This window comes from Mustelus asterias, unplaced genomic scaffold (genome assembly GCF_964213995.1).
Source record: "Mustelus asterias unplaced genomic scaffold, sMusAst1.hap1.1 HAP1_SCAFFOLD_443, whole genome shotgun sequence".
In the NCBI taxonomy this organism is placed as follows: domain Eukaryota; kingdom Metazoa; phylum Chordata; class Chondrichthyes; order Carcharhiniformes; family Triakidae; genus Mustelus; species Mustelus asterias.
In genome coordinates this window covers 168,512-190,588 of record NW_027590396.1, presented here as the reverse complement: position 1 = coordinate 190,588, position 22,077 = coordinate 168,512, and the positions used below count along the sequence as shown (strand labels likewise).

Genomic DNA, 22,077 nt, shown 5'->3' with positions numbered 1-22,077 from the left:
CTTTACTGATCTAACATCGGACTCTGTCATGGATCACCTACGAGCGCCACCGATAGTGTTCCAGGCTTGAATTCAGTGAGTCTGTGTCAGCGAGGAGCAGACAGGTGAGGACAGCTGGAACTGGGCTGTCCAGAATTCAGACACATGCAGGGATGTGGCAGGAAGCAGCTGTTTCCCAGGCTCAGGGCCAGAGTCGGAGTTAAATCAGCGTCAGGCATGAAGTTGGCAATAATGTGGTGGTGAGAATTTACTGCAACATCTCTGTGGGGCAGAGGTTCGCTGAGTGGGAACTGGACGTCAGGCTGTGAGTTTGCAGTTCGGTGTCTTTGCAGATTCACCTCGTCTCCTGTTCCTCTGGTTTCACCAATACAGATTCCTCCTTTCCCAGCTTGTTCCTCTTTATAGAACATAGAACAGTACAGCACAGAACAGGCCCTTCGGCCCACGATGTTGTGCCGAGCTTTATCTGAAACCAAGATCAAGCTATCCCACTCCCTATCATCCTGGTGTGCTCCATGTGCCTATCCAATAACCGCTTAAATGTTCCTAAAGTGTCTGACTCCACTATCACTGCAGGCAGTCCATTCCACACCCCAACCACTCTCTGCGTAAAGAACCTACCTCTGATATCCTTCCTGTATCTCCCACCACGAACCCTATAGTTATGCCCCCTTGTAATAGCTCCATCCACCCGAGGAAATAGTCTTTGAACGTTCACTCTATCTATCCCCTTCATCATTTTATAAACCTCTATTAAGTCTCCCCTCAGCCTCCTCCGCTCCAGAGAGAACAGCCCTCGCTCCCTCAACCTTTCCTCATAAGACCTACCCTCCAAACCAGGCAGCATCCTGGTAAATCTCCTCTGCACTCTTTCCAGCGCTTCCACATCCTTCTTATAGTGAGGTGACCAGAACTGCACACAATATTCCAAATGTGGTCTCACCAAGGTCCTGTACAGTTGCAGCATAACCCCACAGCTCTTAAACTCCAACCCCCTGTTAATAAAAGCTAACACACTATAGGCCTTCTTCACAGCTCTATCCACTTGAGTGGCAACCTTTAGAGATCTGTGGATATGGACCCCAAGATCTCTCTGTTCCTCCACAGTCTTCAGAACCCTACCTTTGACCCTGTAATCCACATTTAAATTAATCCTACCAAAATGAATCACCTCACATTTATCAGGGTTAAACTCCATTTACCATTTTTCAGCCCAGCTTTGCATCCTATCTATGTCTCTTTGCAGCCTACAACAGCCCTCCACTTCATCCACTACTCCACCAATCTTGGTGTCATCAGCAAATTTACTGATCCACCCTTCAGCCCCCTCCTCTAAGTCATTAATAAAAATCACAAAGAGCAGAGGACCAAGCACTGATCCCTGTGGCACTCCGCTAGCAACCTGCCTCCAATCCGAAAATTTTCCATCCACCACCATCCTCTGTCTTCGATCAGACAGCCAGTTACCTATCCAATCGGCCAACTTTCCCTCTATCCCACACCTCCTCACTTTCATCACTTTCGTGAACACCGTCTCCTTATCCACCAGCACTCTGCTCAAGTTGTCAGTCTGCATGTGTCCAGGTACCAGCAGCCTAGGTTGGCCACACACGGCATAACCACATCCTCACCCCCAGCATCAGAATACAAAAGCAGGGATCTAATGCTTTTATTTTTAAATTCATTTGTGGGACATGGGCGCCGCTGGCTGGCCAGCATTTATTGCCCATCCCTAGTTGCCCTTGAGAAGGTGGTGGTGAGCTGCCTTCTTGAATCGCTGCAGTCCACGTGCTGTGGGTTGACCCACAATGCCGTTAGGGAGGGAATTCCAGGATTTTGACCCAGCGACTGTGAAGGAACGGCCGATATATTTCCAAGTCAGGATGGTGAGTGGCTCGGAGGGGAACCTCCAGGTGATGGTGTTCCCCCTGTATCTGCTGCCCCTTGTCCTTCGAGATGGAAGTGGTGGCGGGTTTGGAAGGTGCTGTCTAACGATCTTTGGTGAATTGCTGCAGTGTATCTTGCAGATAGTACACACTGCTGCTACTGAGCGTCGGTGGTGGAGGGAGTGGATGTTTGTAGATGTGATGCCAATCAAGCGGGGCTGCTTTGTCCTGGATGGTGTCGAGCTTCTTAAGTGTTGTTGGAGCTGCTCCCATCCAGGCAAGTGGGGAGTGTTCCATCACACTCCTGACTTGTACCTTGCTGAGGCTTTATAAGGCTCTGGTCAGACCACATTTGGAGTATTGAGAGCAATTTTGGGCCCTGTATCTAAGAAAGGATGCACTGGCCTTGCAGAGAATCCAGAGGAGGTTCACAAGAATGATACAGGGAATGAAAAGTTTGACATATGAGGAGCATTTGAGGACTATGGGTCTGTACTCGATGGAGTTGAGAAGGATGAGGGGGGATCTCATTGAAACTTACAGGATACTGAAAGGCCTGGATAGAGTGGACGTGGAGAGACTGGGATCCGAGGGCACAGCCTCAGAGTAAAGCGACGACCCTTTAGAACCGAGATGAGGAGGAATTTCTTCAGCCAGAGGGTGGTGAATCTGTGGAATTCATTGCCACAGAGGAGGCCGGGTCATTGAGTGTGTTTAACACAGAGAGAGATAGGTTTTTGATTGGTAAGGGGATCAAAGGTTACGGGGAAAAGGCGGGAGGATGGGGTTGAGAAACCTATCAGCCATGATTGAATGGCGGAGCAGACTCGATGGGCCGAATGGCCTAGTTCTGCTCCTATATCTGATGTCACCCACATCCAGTCAGCAGGGGGTCAGTGAATACTAACCAAGTGGGAATCCTGGATAATTTATTTCTCTCGAATCTAGATGCACAGAAGCAGTTTTTCCCGTCCCAGCTGACAGCGTGTTTAGCTCTGTCGGGATGGAACATGGAACGCCCCCATTCGATTTTCAGTACATGACGGAGAACAATATCAGAACAATAAAGAGAGTTTGTGCCGAAAGGATTTTAAGACACCAGGTTCTGACCAGGACAGTCGTGACATATTAGGGTCGGCACGGTGGCACAATGGCTAGCACTGCTGCCTCACAACGCCAGGGACCCGGGTTCGAATCCCAGCCTCGGGTCACTGTCTGTGCAGAGTCTGCACGTTCTCCCCGTGACTGAGTGGGTTTCCTCCGGGTGCTCCGGTTTCCTCCCACAATCTGAAAGACATGCTGATTAGGGTGCATTGGCCGTGCTAAATTCTCCCTCAGTGTTACCCGAACAGGGGCCGGAGTGTGGCAACTAAGGGATTTTCACAGTAACTTCATTGCGGTGTTAATGTAAGCCGACTAATAAATAAAATGACTTGGTTTAAAGCCAACTGATTGGCAAGCTTACCATTTCTGACCATCTGCTTCATGTTGTAGAACTTTATATCCAAACTGACTTTTCCTTGGTCCTTTGAAGATCCTCGCTTCCTTCACATTGATGTTGAATGAGTCACTGAGGCCTAGTGAAAAGTATTGAAGATGGTTAGTTCACTGACTAAAACTCCCTGCATACTCCCCAGCAATAACTCTGAGGTCAGGCACAAGGAGTCTATAGTCTTATCAAACAATCCCAGGACAGGTACAACACGGTGTTAGATACAGAGTAAAGCTCCCTCTACACTGTCCCCATCAAACACTCCCAGGACAGGTACAGCACGGTGTTAGACACAGAGTAAAGCTCCCTCTACACTGTCCCCCATTAAACACTCCCAGGCCAGGCACAGCACGGGGTTAGATACAGAGTAAAGCTCCCTCTACACTGTCCCCCATCAAACACTCCCAGGACAGGTACAGCACAGGGTGAGGTACAGAGTAGAGCTCCCTCTACACTGTCCCCATCAAACACTCCCAGGACAGGTACAGCACGGGGTTAGATACAGAGTAAATCTCCCTCTACACTGTCCCCATCAAACACTCCCAGGACAGGGACAGCATGGGGTTAGATACAGAGTAAAGCTCCCTCTACACTGTCCCCCATCAAACACTCCCAGGACAGGTACAGCACAGGGTGAGGTACAGAGTAGAGCTCCCTCTACACTGTCCCCATCAAACACTCCCAAGACAGGTACAGCACAGGGTTAGATACAGAGTAAAGCTCCCTCTACACTGTCCCCCTCAAACACTCCCAGGACAGGTACAGCACGAGGTTAGATACAGAATAAAGCTCAGTCTACACTGTCCCCTTCAAACACTCCCAGGACAGCTACAGCACAGGGTCAGATACAGAGCAAAGCTCCCTCTACACTGTCCCCCATCAAACACTCCCAGGACTGGTACAGCACCGGATGAGATACAGAGTAAAGTTCCCTCGACACCGTCCCCCATCAAACACTCCCAAGACAGGTACAGCACGAGATTAGACACAGAGTAAAGCTCCCTCTATACTGTCCCCCATTAAACACTCCCGGGACAGGTACAGCACGGGGTTAGATACAGAGTAAAGCTCCCTCTACACTGTCCCCATCAAACACTCCCAGGACAGGTACAGCATGGGGTTAGATACAGAGTAAAGCTCACTCTACACTGTCCCCCATCAAACACTCCCAGGACAGGTACAGCATGGGGGTTAGATACAGAGTAAAGCTCCCTCCACACTGCCCCCATCAAACACTCCCAGGACAGGTACAGCATGGGGTTAGATACAGAGTAAAGCTCCCTCTACACTGTCCTCCATCAAACACTCCCAGGACAGGTACAGCATGGGGTTAGATACAGAGTAAAGCTCCCTCTACACTGTCCCCATCAAACACTCCCAGGACAGGTACAGCATGGGGTTAGATACAGAGTAAAGCTTCCTCTACACTGTCCCCCATCAAACACTCCCAGGACAGGTACAGCACGGGGTTAGATACAGAGTAAAGCTCCCTCTACACTGTCCCCCATCAAACACTCCCAGGACAGGTACAGCACGGGGTTAGATACAGAGTAAAGCTCCCTCTACACTGTCCCCATCAAACACTCCCAGGACAGGTACAGCATGGGGTTAGATACAGAGTAAAGCTCCCTCTGCACTGTCCCCCATCAAACATTCTCAATTACTGTGAAAATCTCCTAGTTGCCACACTCCGGCGCCTGTTCAGGTACACTGAGGGAGAATTTAGCACTGCCAATACACCCTAACCAGCACCCTAACCACAGGGCTCTGTACTGGGACCTCTGCTATTTGTGATATATATAAATGATTTGGAAGAAGGTGTAACTGGTGTAATCAGCAAGTTTGCGGATGACACGAAGATGGCTGGAATTGCGGATAGCCAAGAGCATTGTCGGGCAATACAGCAGGATATAGATAGGCTGGAAAATTGGGCGGAGAGGTGGCAGATGGAGTTTAATCCGGATAAATGCGAAGTGATGCATTTTGGAAGAAATAATGTAGGGAGGAGTTATACAATAAATGGCAGAGTCATCAGGAGTATAGAAACACAGAGGGACCTAGGTGTGCAAGTCCACAAATCCTTGAAGGTGGCAACACAGGTGGAGAAGGTGGTGAAGAAGGCATATGGTATGCTTGCCTTTATAGGACGGGGTATAGAGTATAAAAGCTGGAGTTTGATGATGCAGCTGTATAGAACGCTGGTTAGGCCACATTTGGAGTACTGCGTCCAGTTCTGGTCGCCGCACTACCAGAAGGACGTGGAGGCATTGGAGAGAGTGCAGAGAAGGTTTACCAGGATGTTGCCTGGTATGGAGGGTCTTAGCTATGAGGAGAGATTGGGTAGACTGGGGTTGTTCTCCTTGGAAAGACGGAGAATGAGGGGAGATCTAATAGAGGTATACAAGATTATGAAGGGTATAGATAGGGTGAACAGTGGGAAGCTTTTTCCCAGGTCGGAGGTGACGATCACGAGAGGTCACGGGCTCAAGCTGAGAGGGGCGAAGTATAACTCAGACATCAGAGGGACGTTTTTTACACAGAGGGTGGTGGGGGCCTGGAATGCGCTGCCAAGTAGGGTGGTGGAGGCAGGCACGCTGACATCGTTTAAGACTTACCTGGATAGTCACATGAGCAGCCTGGGAATGGAGGGATACAAACGATTGGTCTAGTTGGACCAAGGAGCGGCACAGGCTTGGAGGGCCGAAGGGCCTGTTTCCTGTGCTGTACTGTTCTTTGTTCTTTGTTCTCTTTGTCTTTTGGACTGTGGGAGGAAACCGGAGCGCCCGGAGGAAACCCATGCAGACACAGGGAGAAAGTGCAGACTCCACACAGACAGTGACCCAAGCTGGAATCAAGCTGTGAGGCAGCAGTGCCAACCACCAAGCTGCCCTAAATGATCCTGAGAGCATTCACTATTTTCTCTCTAGTCTCCTTCAAGCGCCTGGGATACAATCCATCTGGTCCTGGTTTATTTATCTCTGTTACTTCCCCTCGCTATTCTTATTGTATCACACTTAGAGGCATTGACCCAAACAGGCGCCGGAGTGTGGCGACTGGGGGAATTTCACAGTGACTTCATTGCAGTGTTAATGTAAGCCTTACTCGTATCTAATAAATAAACTTGTCCTTTTTAAGTAGAATGTCGGCACCATTTGTCACCTTAGTGAAAATAAAGAGCAAGTATCATTGAGAATGCTGTCCACATCTTCTGCATTAACCCACAAGTTCCCAAGTACAGCTCTGATAAGCCCAGTCTTTTCCTTAATTATTATCTTGCTCTTAACGTATTGGTAAAATATCTGAGGATTTTCTTCAATTTTACCTACCATCGTTCATTCATAGCCTCCCTTCGATTTCCTAATTTTCATTTTTACCTTAACCTTGTACTTTCTCTACTCCTCAAGCCTTTCTACAGTATTCAATCTTCTGTCACTGTTATTAGCTTTCTTTTCCTGCTTCATCACAGCCTGTATGTTTCTGGATCGTCATGATGTGGAGATGCCGGCGTTGGACTAGGGTAAACACAGTAAGAGTTTTAACAACACCAGGTTAAAGTCCAACAGGTTTATTTGGTAGCAAATACCATTTGCTTTCGGAGCGCTGCTCCTTCGTCAGATGGAGTGGAAATCTCTGACGAAGGAGCACCGCTCCGAAAGCTAATGGTATTTGCTACCAAATAAACCTGTTGGACTTTAGCCTGGTGTTGTTAAAACTCTTACTGTGTTTCTGGATAACCAGGGCTCTGGATTTCTTTGTGGGGATATGTCTACACTGTGTCCACAGAATCGCACCTTTGTAACATTTTTCTTCCTCACAATTTAGAGTTTTTTCTCCTGTTCTGCCTTTCTACGATACGAGGGTGAATATAATTCAAAAGTACTTCAGTGGCTGCACAACATGTCAGGACATCCCAAGGTTCTGAAACACATTCAATAAAGTCTGCCTTTCTTTAACAATGATGTGTTTTTGACCCTCTGCAGAGAGAGCTTTAATCTGCATCTAACCCCGTGCTGTACCTGTCCTGGGAGTGTTTGATGGGGACAGTGTAGAGGGAGCTTTACTCTGTATCTAACCCCGTGCTGTACCTGTCCTGGGAGTGTGTGATGGGGACAGTGTAGAGGGAGCTTTACTCTGTATCTAAACCCGTGCTGTCCCTGTCCTGGGAGTGTTTAATGGGGACAGTGTAGAGGGAGCTTTACTCTGTATCTAACCCCGTGCTGTACCTATCCTGGGAGTGTTTGATGGGGACAGTGTAGAGGGAGCTTTACTCTGTATCTAACCCCGTGCTGTACCTGTCCTGGGAGTGTTTGATGAGGGGCAGTGTAGAGGGAGCTTTACTCTGTATCTAACCCCGTGCTGTACCTGTCCTGGGAGTGTTTGATGGGGACAGTTTCCTTAACCAGACAGTATGAGGTTGCTGTGTATTTTGAACCAGCAAGGAGACTGCTTGGCCTCCAGTTGAGTGCCTTGCTCTTCCTGCAAATTGTCCACAGACACAATGACAGCGACTCATTTGTAATTGGCTGAATTTTCAGGACCGTATGAAACGCCCACTCCTCCCTGATCGAGCCACTACCTGGTTTGTTAGCAACTCTCGTCAGTCCTCAGAAACATCCATTGGGAGAGTTCAGTTACCCTTCCCCTCACTGAACTTCCAGCAACAGCGAATGCTTTAAACAGAAGCCGCTGTTTGCCAGAGGAAATTTACTGTTCGCAATTAACTTGGCAAGTGAAGGGGGTTGCTAAGTTACAGGAAGTCTCTCTTGAAAGAGTTGTCCGTTGCTGTATTTAAACAGCAGCCCCCGAAGGAATGAATAAACCACCTACAACTAAGCTGAAGATGCAGAGTTTCCACTGTAATATGAAAGCATATGTGACTACAGCAAACACTTCCTAAAGGAATACATCCTTGCTGCCAACACTTCTTCCTCCCAGTTAACTCATGCTTGTGTCAAGGTGAAGGGCCAGCAGCCAATCTCTGGCCAAGTGTGGCATCAAGGAGCCCTAGCGAAACTGGAAGCAATGGGTATCGAGAGCAAACTCTCCGCTGGTTGGGATCATACCTGGCATATAGGAAGATGGTTGTGGAGGGTCAGTCATCTCAGCTGCAGGGACATCTCTGCAGGAGTCCCTCAGGGTAGTTTCCGAGGCCCCAACCATCTTCACCTGCTTCATCAATGACCTTCCCTCCGCCATAAGGTCAGAAGTGGGGATGTTCGCCGATGATTGCACAATGTTCAGCACCATTCACCACTCCTCAGATACTGAAGTAGTCCATGTTCAAATGCAACAAGATGTGGACAATATCCAGGCTTGGGCTGACAAGTGGCAAGTAACATTCACACCACACAAATGCCAGGCAATGACCATCACTCTAACCACCGCCCCTTGACATTCATTTGTGTTACCATCACTGAATCCCCCACCGTCAACATCCTTAGGGTTACTATTGACCAGAACAAACACTGCGGCGAGTAACTCACCTCCTGATTCCTCAAAGTCTGTCCACCATCTACAAGGCACAAGTCAGGAGTGTGATGGAATACTCCCCACTTGCCTGGATGGGGGCAGCTCCAACAACACTCAAGAAGCTCAACACCATCCAGGACAAAGCAGCCCCGCTCGATTGACACCCCATCCACAAACATCCACTCCCTCCCTCTGAGATGACTCCCTCCACGTTCAGTAGCAGCAGTGTGTCCCATCTACAAGATGCACTGCAGCAATTCACCAAAGATCCATCTAGAAGGGCAAGGGCAGCAGATACATGGGAACACCATTACCTGCAAGTTCCCCTCCAAGCCTGACTTGGAAATATATCGGCCGTTCCATCACAGTCGCTGGGTCAAAATGGGCGGCACGGTAGCACAGTGGTTAGCACTGCGGCTTCACAGCTCCAGGGACCTGGGTTCGATTCCCGGCTTGGGTCACTGTCTGTGTGGAGTTTGCACATTCTCCTCGTGCCTGCGTGGGTTTCCTCCGGGTGCTCCGGTTTCCAAAGATGTGCGGGTTAGGTTGATTGGCCATGCTAAAAATTGCCCCTCAGTGATCTGAGATGCGTAGGTTAGAGGGATTAGTGGGTAAAATATGTAGGGATATGGGGGTAGGGCCTGGGTGGGATTGTGGTCGGTGCAGACTCGATGGGCCGAATGGCCTCTTTCTGTACTGTAGGGATTCTATGATTCTATGAAAATCCTGGAGTTCCCTCCCTAACGGCATTGTGAGTCAACCCACAGCACGAGGACTGCAGCGATTCAAGAAGGCAGCTCACCACCACCTTCTCAAGGGCAACTAGGGATAGGCAATAAATGCTGGCCAGCCAGCAACACCCGTGTCCCAGGAATGAATAAAAAAAGCTACGAGGACATGTAGTTGAGCCTGATTTATGAACATGTATTTCTGACTGGATACTCTGGACAGAAATCTTCTCACTTACCAAAGGGAGGCAATGGCACAGTGGCATTATCACTGGACTAGTAATGATGTGGAGATGCCGACGTTGGACTGGGGTAAGCACAGTAAGAAGTCTCACAACACCAGGTTAAAGTCCAACAGGTTTATTTGGTAGCACGAGCTTTCGGAGTCTCGCTCCTTCATCAAGGGAGTGAGGAGTTCTGTTCACAAAGAGGGCGTATAAAGACACAAACTCAATTTACAAGATAATGGTTGGAATGCGAGTCTTTACAGGTAATCCAGTCTTAAAGGTACAGACAATGTGAGTGGAGAAAGGGTTAGGCACAGGTTAAAGAGATGTGTATTGTCTCCAGCCAGGACAGTTAGTGAGATTTTGCAAGCCCAGGCAAGTCGTGGGGGTTACAGATAGTGTGACATGAACCCAAGATCCCGGTTGAGGCCGTCCTCATGTGTGCGGGTAAGCGTTCTCCAAGGCGGCCTCCACGACACACGACAACGTAGAATTGCTGAGCAGAAACTTTTAAGAAACATAAGAAATAGGAGCAGGAGTAGGCCATCTAGCCCCTCGAGCCTGCCCCGCCATTCAATAAGATCATGGCTGATCTGAAGTGGATCAGTTCCACTTACCCGCCTGATCCCCATAACCCCTAATTCCCTTACCGATCAGGAATCCATCTATCCGTGATTTAAACATATTCAACGAGGTGGCCTCCACCACTTCAGTGGGCAGAGAATTCCAGAGATTCACCACCCTCTGAGAGAAGAGGTTCCTCTTCAACTCTGTCCTAAACTGACCCCCCTTTATTTTGAGGCTGTGCCCTCTAGTTCTAGCTTCCTTTCTAAGTGGAAAGAATCTCTCCACCTCTACCCTATCCAGCCCCTTCATTATCTTATGGGTCTTATTATCTTATGGGTCAGCCTTCTAAATTCCAACGAGTACAAACAACAGTTTAGACAAGTTCCGCACACGAGGACAGCCTCAACGGGATCTTGGGTTCAGTGGCAGCCGTGTATACATCTACAAGATGCATGGCAGGTCACCAAGGTTCCTGAGGCATATTTCCTTCCCTAAAGGACATTAGTGAACCAGATGGGTTTTTCCGACAATCGACAATGGTTTCATGGTCATCAGTAGATTCTTAATTCCAGATATTTTTTTAGTGAATTCAAATTCGACCATCTGCCGTGGTGGGATTCGAACCCGAGTCCCCAGAACATTAGCTGGGTTTCTGGATTAATAGTCTAGCGATAATACCACTAGGCCATCGCCTCCCCTCGCCTCATGCCAATGGGATCTTTCATGTGAGAACAGATGGTGCCTCGGTTTAACATCCCATCCAAAAACAGCACTTCCGTTGGGCAGCACAGTGGCACAGTGGTTAGCACTGCTGTCTCACAGCGCCAGGGACGCAGGTTCGATTCCCGGCTTGGGTCACGGTCTGTGTGGAGTTTGCACGTTCTCCCCGTGTCTGCATGGGTTTCCTCCGGGTGCTCCGGTTTCCTCCCACAGTCCAAATATGTGATGGTCAGGTTGATTGGCCAATAAATTGCCCCTTAGTGTCAGGGGGACTAGCAGGGTAAATATGTGGACTTACAGGGGTACGGCCTGGGTGGGATTGTGTCGGTGCAGGCTCGATGGGCTGAATGGCCTCCTTCTGCACTGTAGGGATTCTATGACAGTGCAGCACTCCATCAGCACTGCATTTAAGTTTCAGCCTGGATTATATATTCAAGTCTCTGAAATGAGACTTAAGCCTACAACCCACTGATGGAGAGATTAACAGTGTTACCAACTGAACCAAAGCAATTATAACTAACGCTTCACCAATTTTCTGCCAAAGTCGATCATTCGAGTAAATACTGGAGTGGATTTCCATATGGTGAATCTGAGTTCTTCAATTTCTAACCTCAGCCAATATTTATTCTCAACTGTCCTGTTTGGGTTGGATTCTGACAGTTTCCTGCCGTAGTTGGACGATAGAGGTATCCGCCCCCATGTTTTAGGGAAAGAGTAAAACAGACAAGACAAGAAGATCGCATTGTGCAAAGTCAAGATGTTAATGACATCTTGTTCCGTTATTGAACAGATGTGAGTCTGTCTTTGTCATCTCGGAGTTAAAGGCGGCCAGCACACCACAATCATCCTCAATACCGGTGCCCCACAAGGCTGTGTTCTCAGCCCCCTACTATACTCCTTATACACCTATGACTGTGTGGCCAAATTCCCCTCCAATTCGATTTTCAAGTTTGCTGACGACACCACCGTAGTGAGTCGGATCTCAAACAATGACGAGACAGAGTACAGGAATGAGACAGAGAATCTGGTGAACTGGTGCGGCAACAATAATCTCTTCCTCAATGTCAACAAAACGAAGGAGATTGTCATCGACCTCAGAAAGCGTAAAGGAGAACATGCCCCTGTCTACATCAACGGGGACCAAGTGGAAAGGGTCGAGAGCTTCAAGTTTTTAGGTGTCCAGATCATCAACAATCTGTCCTGGTTCCTCCACGCTGACACTATAGTTAAGAAAGCCCCACCAACGCCTCTACTTTCTCAGAAGACTAAGGAAATTTGGCATGTCAGCTACGACTCTCACCAAACTTTACAGATGCACCATAGAAAGCATTTTTTCTGGTTGTATCACAGCTTGGTATGGCTCCTGCTATGCCCAAGACCGCAAGGAACTACAAAAGGTCATGAACGTAGCCCAATCCATCACGCAAACCAGCCTCCCATCCATTGACTCTGTCTACACTTCCCGCTCCCTCGGCAAAGCAGCCAGCATAACTAAGGACCCCACGCACCCCAGACATTCTCTCTTCAATCTTCTTCGGGAAGAAGATACAAAAGTCTGAGGTCATGTACCAACCGACTCAAGAACAGCTTCTTCCCTGCTGCTTTTGAATGGACTTACCTTGCATTAAGTTGATCTTTCTCTACACCCTAGCTATGACTGTAACACTACATTCTGCACTCTCTCATTTCCTTCTCTATGAACGGTATGCTTTGTCTGTATAGCGCGCAAGAAACAATACTTTTCACTGTATGCTAATACATGTGACAATAATAAATCAAATCAAATCAGGGACAAAGGCACAAAGAACTGCTTAACCGATTCCAGTTTACAAAGAATCAGGTGCTGGATCCCTAAGTGGATAGTCCCAACCAATTGTTTCTCGTGATTTTTTTATTCATTTGTGGGACTAGGGCGTCGCTGGCTGGGCCAGTATTTATTGCCCATCCCTAGTTGCCCCTTGGAGGGCAGTTGAGAGTCAACCACATTGCTGTGGCTCTGGAGTCACATGTAGGCCAGACCGGGGTAAGGACGGCAGATTTCCTTCCCTAAAGGGAACCAGATGGGTTTTTCCGACAATGGGTCATCAGTAGATTCTTAATTCCAGATATATTTTATTGAATTCAAATTCCACCATCTGCCGTGGCGGGATTCGAACCCGGGTCCCCAGAACATTCGCTGAGTTTCTGGATTAATAGTCTAGTGATAATACCACTAGGCCATTGCCTGTCCTTAATGTATATCCTTCAACTGTCACCTCCAAGCAAGTTCTGTGTGTTTTGAGGATGCAGTAGGGACACAACCTGTGTGGAACTTCATTCTCCACTATTTTGTTTTTATTCATTAGGTGACATGGGCGTCGCCGGCTGGGCCAGCATTTATTGCCCATCCCTAGTTGCCCTTTGGAGGGCAGTTGAGAGTCAACCACATTGCTGTGGCTCTGGAGTCACATGTAGGCCAGACCAGGTAAGGACGGCAGACTTCCTTCCCTAAAGGACACCAGTGAACCAGAACTCTACTGCTACCGAATTCTGCTGCTCCCACTGTGGAGTCGGACTGCGACTCAATCTCGTGGCACATCACGAGAGGTGAATGTGGCTAATTTCAACTCAGGGCAAATGCAGCAAGTCGGGTACAGTTGCTGCCAAGGGCGAGGCGATTCCAGCGTTGCGAATGCTGAAGGTGGAGTTGTCTCGAAAGACTCGAAACGCAAGGGGTGGCCAAATGCAAGAAAATGGAAGTCAGAGATGGTGCGTTAAGAATATAACCTGGTCTCTCGGTTCCTGCATTCCTCTGAACATGGTGATGTTTTTAGTGTGGGTGGGTACGATTCTTCCTGTGTGGACAGGGAGGGCGTGGAGAGGGGAGGCTCTGACAGAGCCTCTACTGTTGGAAGAAAACAGGCTTCTTTTTGATTTTCAGCTCAGACTCACATCCCTACTCCAATTTAGCTGCGTCATTAGAAATGCCAGCGATCGCCTTTTCACCTCCTCTCCCTGATTACTTTGGTTCCCCTCGAGGGGTAACCCAACCTGCAGCATCCTGTTTTGCTTAGTTACCTGGAGCGTACGCTCAATATAAATTTACTAGGAGAAAAATTGCAGCTGTGCCCCGTGTATATTTGTTTTGGTGAAACACGTGCGATAGTTTAAAATGGTAATTTATTCCTACAGGCAAGGCAACGCTGGAAAGAGTTAGTAATTCGGTCCAAAGTACGGCACTGTGGTTGTTGTTTGGTAATAGTGGCACGAGGGGGAAGGGGGGTGGAGGGGATTCTGTGCACGTCCTGAAATTAATACAGGATTAAAGTGCCTCTTATGAATCTACTCTCTCATGTATATTTTTTAGGAATCTGATCTATGCAAACACTTGCTTGTTGTCACAGTTTTATGTCAACATTTAACACTGAAGCAAGCTGTGTAAATAACTCCAATGGTCTGAAAACATGCAGTTGAGACAGTGGAAGGTGCAGTATTGTGCGTTCCTGAAGGCTATCTCCCAACTGTTGTCACCATCTTGTTTATTTACATCCATCAACCGACCATGGAAACACCACAGGAACGATAGGGTCTGTGTTTTTAAATAGCTGTTAATGCGTTTCACTTGGTTTCACCACCTGCGTGGCTGGTGTGGGGAAAGAAATTAATTGGTCAGGATTTCTTTTCTACATCACGTTCCATGGGCGCACATCAGGTGACGCAGGAGGACAAACTTTACCACTGATTGTTTAATGCAGTTCGAGGGTGTAACAAGTCTTTGGAGGCAGAAGTCCCTTCACCAAAATCCCTTTATTTACAATTCCAATAGCAGTCTTCCTTTGGGAGTACCAGAGGAACTGACACTCCCTGTTAAATACAAGGAAAAGACTCCCTGATGGATCCATCAACTGACTCCTTAATCAGGGAGTTCATATTCCAATAGGCCAACCTCAATGGCCTGATTGAAGTCATTACAGAGGGAGAGAAGAGTGGGTCCAAGCTTAGTGCCTTAAACCTAAATAAGGGCAATTATGAGGACATGGAGGCAAACTAGGTTGAAGCATAGGTTGAAGCAAATTAGGTTGAAGCATAATCAATATAGATGCAGTGGCAGATTTTGAAGGGATATACACAGAATAGATACATTCCAGTGAGAAAGAAACATTCCAAGGGGAGGACTCACTGTCTGTGGTTAACTAAAATGTTAAAGATAGATATACTTAAAGAAACAACATATAATTGTACAAAGATGGGTGGCAGGTCAGAAGATTGGACAGAACATAAAAAAAACAGCAAAGAGGGAAAAATCAGAGAAAGTTAGCTAGACATATAGAAAACAGATAATAAGAGTTTCTATAGATATTTTTAAAAGAACAGTTAACAAAGTGAACATTAATCGTTTGAAAAGTGAATCTGGGTAATTAATAAGAGAAAATAGGGAGATGGCAGATGAATTGAACAGGTATTTTTCATCAGTCTTCACCCGAGAGGGTACAAGTAACATCCCAGAAATAGCTGAAAGTCAGGAATGGAAGGGAAGGAGCAACTCAAGAAAGTTACAATCACGCACTGAGTTGGAGCTGCAAGTCCCTGGGTCCTGATGGATTTCATCCGAGGGTCTTAAAAGATGTGACTTGCACGATAGTTGATGCTTTGGTTTTAATGCTTCAGAATTCCCTAGATTCAGGGAAGGTTTACACAGAGGGTGGTGAATGTCTGGAACGCGCTGTCCGGGGAGGTGGTGGGAGCAGGTACGATAGCGGCATTCAAGGGGCAACTAGATGAATACATGAATAGGATGGGAATGGGAGGATCCGGACTCCATAAGTACGTACGGATTTAGTTTAGGCAGGTATCATGATCAGCGCAGGCTTGGAGGGCCGAAGGGACAGTTTCTGTGCAGTACTGTTCTTTGTTCTTTGTTTCATCAGATTGGAAAATAGCAAATATAACTCCTTTATTCAAAAAGCAAGACAGAAAGGAGGGAACTACTGGCCAAATAGCATAACACCCATCTTATTTTTTTTTTAAATTTTTATTAGTGTCACAAGTAGGCTTATAGTAAAACTGCAATGGAGTTACTGTGAAAATCCCCTAGTCGCCACACTCCGGCGCCTGTTCGGGTACACTGAGGGAGAATTTAGCACGGCCAATGCACCCTAACCAGCATATCTTTCGGACTGTGGGAGGAAACCGGAGCACTCGGAGGAAACCCACGCAGACACAGGGAGAACGTGCAGACTCCGCACAGACAGTGACCCGAGCCGGGAATCGAACCCGGGTCCCTGACACTGTGAGGCAGCAGTGCGAACCACTGTGCCACCATAGGAAAAATGTTAGAAGCTATTACTAAGGACATTACAGGCCACTTGAAAAAAAGTCTGGTAATCAGGCAAAGTCAACACGGTTTTGCTGTAAAGGAAATCACGTTTAATCAATTTATTGGTTTTTTAAGAAGTAACATGGATATAGGGGAACCATGTACTGTACTTAGATTTCCAGAAATCATTCATTAAGCTGCAACATTAAAGACAGTGATCCAAGCCGGGAATCGAACTCGAGTCCCTGGCGCTGTGAGGCAGCAGTGCTAATCACTGTGCCACTGTGCCCTACGGTGATAAGATCATAAGATGCAAGTGCAGAAGTGGGCCATTTGGCCCATCGAGTGATATGATGATCTTCAACTTCACTTTCCCACCTTGTCTGTTGATTTAACAAAGCCATCTTTGCAAGGTTCCACTGTTGGCGCACCTGCTATTACAGCATGTGCACTCCTCTAGATGTACTGGAATGCAGTTAAGGTTATTTTGACAGCAGCTCCAAGTACAGTATGTCTATCAATAAAAAGGGCTGCAATCTTCCAGAAAGACCATTATCAAAGTTTCAAGCCAACCTATCTGATTGGGATCGATACCATTATCACCTTTTATTCAAAATTCCTGGCACAGTGGTTAGCACTGCTGCCTCACAGTGCCAGGGACCCAGGTTCAATTCCGGCCTTGGGTCACTATCTGTGTGGAGTTTGCATGTTCTCCCCATGTCTGCGTGGGCTTACACCGAAACTAGAAGCATGAGGAGGCCATTCGGCCCTTCGAGCCTGCTCCACCATTCATTTTGATCATGGCTGATCATCGAATTCAATATCCTGATTCCCCGCTTCTGCCCAGGATTCTTCCGGGTGCTCCGGTTTCCTCCCACAATCCAAAGATGTGCAGGTTAGGTGGACTGACCAAGCTAAATTACCCCTTGGTGTCCCAAAATGTATAGGTTAGGGGGATTAATGGGGCATTGGGGCGGCACGGTGGCACAGTGGTTAGCACTGCTGCCTCACAGCGCCAGGAACCTGGGTTCAATTCCCGGCTTGGGTCGCTGTCTGTGCGGAGTTTGAACGTTCTCCTCGTGTGACAACTAGGGGATTTTCACAGTAACTTCATTGCGGTGTTAATGTAAGCCTACTTGTAACACTAATAAATAAACTTTAAATATATGGGGTTATGGGAATAGGGCCTGGGTAAGAAGCTCTGTTGGAGAGTCAGTTCAGATCCGATGGGCCGAATTGCCTCCTTCTGCACTGTGGGGATTCTACAATTCCCAATCTAAATAGCATTGTAAAACAATCACCAACCAGTACGACAAGTCACGCTGTCCCAACATCACTTCACAGTACATCCAGGTTAGGCAATAACTCAGTCTTATCGGTAAGGCTGAACCAGGTTGCTTGCAGCTTTGGTGTCATATCTGACCGAGAGATGAGCTTCCAACCACACACTGTACCATCATTAAGACCACCTCCATAACATCATTCAAACCCTTCCCTGCCTCAACCCCTCTGCTCTGAACCTTCTTCACCCATTGTCTTTGTTACCTCTAGACTAGATAGTTAGGGTGCATTGGCCATGTTAAATTCTCCCTCAGTGTAACCCGAACAGGTGCTGGAGTGTGGCGACTAGGGGATTTTCACAGTAACTTCATTGCAGTGTAAATGTAAGCCTATTTGTGACAGTAATAAAATAAACTTCAAACTTAGACGTGCTGGTTAGGGTGCATTGGCCATGTTAAATTCTCCCTCAGTGTACCTGAACAGGTGCTGGAGTGTGGCGACTAGGGGATTTTCACAGTAACTTAATAAAGGCACTTGGTTCAAGGGGCAATTAGGTATGGGCAACAAATGCTGGGCGGCACGGTGGCACAGTGGTTAGCACTGCTGCCTCACAGCGCCAGTGACCCAGGTTCGATTCCTGGCTTGGGTCACTGTCTGTGCGGAGTCTGCACGTTCTCCCCGTGTCTGCATGGGTTTCCTCCGGGTGCTCCGGTTTCCTCCCACACTCCGAAAGACGCGCTGGTTAGGGTGCATTGGCCGTGCTAAATTCTCCCCCAGTGTAACCCGAACAGGCGCTGGAGTGTGGCGACTAGGGGATTTTCACAGTAACTTCATTGCAGTGTTAATGTAAACCGACTTGTGACTAATATACTTTACTTTAGACTTCTATTCCAGCACAGTCCTGGCCACAGCAATCCATTTCCTACCATCCGTAAGAGCATCCTAAACTTAGCTGCCTGTGCCTGAGCTCCCACCCAGTCCTGTTCATCCACCACTCCTGCGTGCGCTGACCTTCACTGGCTCCCAGTTAAGTAATACCTCATTTCTATCTGCTTTTAAAAGGCCCTTCATGGTTGTGTGCCTTCCTAGCTCTGCAATCTCCTCTGGCCCTATAACCTTCTGAGGCATCAGTCTTTCTCAAAGTCTGTCCTCTTCCCGATTTTAATTGCTTCACTTCTGCCAAAGCCCCACGTTCTGCAATTCCCTCCCATGGGACCCCTCCCAGTCACAAATGCTACCAGACCGGCTGTGGAGGGAAAACAACCAAAAATTGTAGGTTTTCACACAAACACCAACTGAATTAACCTGATAATAAGTTGCAGCTGTTTATTCTCTGACAGCCAGCGAGGTTGGCAGGCACAGGGGCGCTGGGTGGATGGGACTTGGTGTGAGCTAGCACACATGCAGCTGAGTTCCGGAACTTTCCCCTCCCCTTTATCGTTAGAACTAGGAGCAGGAGTGGACAATTCAGCCCCTCAAACCTGCTCCGCCATTCAATACAATCATGGCTGATCTCATCTCTGCCTCAACTCCACTTAGGGTGGCACAGTGGGTTAGTACTGCTGCCTCACAGTGCCAGAGACCCGGGTTCGATTCCCAGCTTGGGTTGCTGTCTGTGCGGAGTCTGCACGTTCTCCCCGTGTCTGCATCGGTTTCCTCCGGGTGCTCCGGTTTCCTCCCACACTCTGAAAGACGCGCTGGTTAGGGTGCATTGGCCGTGCTAAATTCTCCCTCAGTGTAACCCGAACAGGCGCCGGAGTGTGGCAACTAGGGGATTCTCACAGTAACTTCATTGCAGTGTTAATGTAAGCCCACTTGTGACACTAATTAATAAACTTTAAAACTTAGCTATGAGAATCATGTCTCTCTCTTCCTTTATGACGCTCCATAAAATTAACATTTTTGACCAAGTTTTTGGTCATCCACCTTAATATCTCCTTAACAGCTCGTGTCAAAATTTTGTCTGATAATGAACATAAGAACTAGGAGCAGGAGTAGGCCCCTCGAGCCTGCTCTGCCATTCAATAAGATCATGGCTGATCTTTTCGTGGACTCAGCTCCACTTACCCGCCCGCTCCCCTTAATTCCTTTACTGTTCAAAAATCTATCTATCCTTGCCTTAAAAACATTCAATGAGGGAGCCTCAACTGCTTCACTGGGCAGGGAATTCCACAGATTCACAACCCTTTGTGTGAAGATGTTCCTCCTCAACTCAATCCTAAATCTGCTCCCCCTTATTTTGAGGCCATGCCCCCTAGTTCTAGTAAGCGACCCTTGGATCGCTTTGATGAAAGGAGCCGCAAGAATACAGGTTGTTTCCCAAGCCCAAGAATATATCTGTTTACCTTAATCCACTGTTGAATTCTTAGCCTTAGTGGCTCCCTTCAGCCAGACTCTGTTAATCATAGAAACCCTACAGTACAGAAAGAGGCCATTCGGCCCATCGAGTCTGCACCGACCACAATCCCACCCAGACCCTACCCCCATATCCCGACACATTTTACCCACTAATCCCTTTCACCTACGCATCTCAGGACACTAAGGGGCAATTTTAGCATGGCCAATCAACCTAACCCGCACACCTTTGGACTGTGGGAGGAAACCGGAGCACCCGGAGGAAACCCACGCAGACACGGGGAGAATGTGCAAACTCCACACAGACAGTGACCCAAGCCGGGAATCGAACCCAGGTCCCTGGAGCTGTGAAGCAGCAGTGCTAACCACTATGCTACCGTGCCGCCCACCCACAGAGTGATATCTCTACTAATATCGACCCAGATTCCTTCTACCTTTAAGCTCAGTTACTGCTCCCAATCAGCACTCATGCTGAGGGTCAATCAGTTCCCTTCGTCAATTCAGTACATTACATCAAATATCCTCCATCCATTAAAATAACGCAGGAAAAAGTGCCACAGTAAAAGACAGCCAGGGTAAAAGAACACTAATAATCAAAACCTGTGGAGGTATTTGACTCTTTAAACGGTCTTGTGAGAATTTACATCACGGATTACAGCAACACAAATGAAGATGTCCTTTGTGGCATGAGCTACCTGTAGAGTAGCCCCACCACTCCTTCTCGTTCCTTATCCTGGGAAACTGTACATTTAAGATAAGAATATGAACGACCAGGAATGGAATGAGGAAAGGGTAAAAAGAGGGAAAGTGATATAATGGCAGGAAAAAAAGAGAGGATGGGTTAAGAGAGAGAGAGAGGAAGAGAAAAAAAAAACTTGTCCCTTACCTTTCCATAAAACCAGTAGGTAGAGCACAAAGGATGATCTGTTTAACTCCATGGGTATAAACAAGTGTTAGATCAACAGAGTCTGGCAGGCATGGCCCTCACAGTCCCAGATCTTTCACTCCCTCCAACACTCCTGAAGAAATGCACCGACCTGCCTGCCGTGTTTGTGGCTGACTCGAAGGGTTGTAGCATGCGCTGGAGTCAGGGGGCTAGAGGTTTACTAGGACAGTGGCACAATGTGTAAAGTGCTTCCTTCTCTTATGATGCGAGCTTATTGCTCCTCTGCCTCAGTTTTTCACTCTTCACCTGATCTTTAAACTTTATTTCTGTTTCTATCAACTGAATTAAAATTCCCACATATCTGTCTTTTATTTCTATTCTTCCCAGATCTATTTAATATTTCCTTCTGTTCTTTTCCTCGCTGCAATCCTTTATCCCTTCTCTCTTTCGTTCGTCTTTTAGCCTGGACAAAAATATCACTGTCTCTAATTATATAGTGCACTTAGTAAAAAATATATATATTCTTTCGGATTCACTACTAATTTCCTTTCCTCTCTTTCCAAATACATCAACTACTTAACTCCTTTTCTCCAAATATATTAGGGTCTATATTGCTCCCCCTTCTCAGCCTCTCATATTCCCTATTCCCTAACTGAATGCAGCAGAGTTTTGAGATGTGTCCCTGGCTGTTTTTATATCACCCACTTTATATACAGGCTGTGGTCTTGAGGCGTAAGCACAGCCCCACCCACAGGCAGTGCAAAGCTGCACATCGTCCAGTCACCGTCTCAGACCTTCTCTGCTCCTGAACTGCTTCTGTGGGGTTCCTCTGGCTAATCGCCCTGGAGCTGCACACTTGTGGAGGATGCTTTAAAGGAAAATTATAATTTTATCCACTAGTCGCAGTTGACAGCGAGATCTTTTAGACACGCTAAGAATGTGCTCGAGTGCCAAGGGTATGCTTCATTGTTGGAAGTGCTGCCTTTTGGACGGGACATTATGTTATGAGGGCCCACTTGCTTCTCTAGGTGAACACAGAAGGTTCCAAAGCAAGATTCAGATTACAACGGGGAGCTTCATGCCAACATACCAAATAAATATAGATTGACCTGTTATCCATCTCATCTGTTTGCTGCTTGTGGAGTCATGGACCCTATCCAATCTACTTAA

The 22,077-nt window shown here is 47.4% G+C and overlaps 1 protein-coding gene across 1 annotated transcript in view; it reads right to left on the bottom strand.

Annotated features, from left to right (window-relative positions):
• itga10 (integrin, alpha 10) overlaps positions 1 to 21,513 on the bottom strand; it is a 177,623-nt gene extending 156,110 nt beyond the window's left edge. The window contains exons 1-2 of the mRNA XM_078204773.1: positions 20,908 to 21,513; positions 3,352 to 3,463 (exon numbers count right to left, since the gene is read on the bottom strand). Coding sequence (XP_078060899.1) covers positions 3,352 to 3,463; positions 20,908 to 20,959 — 164 coding nt within the window. The 5' untranslated portion in view covers positions 20,960 to 21,513. The remainder of the gene's footprint in view (positions 1 to 3,351; positions 3,464 to 20,907) is intronic.
• Positions 21,514 to 22,077: the final 564 nt, after the last annotated feature.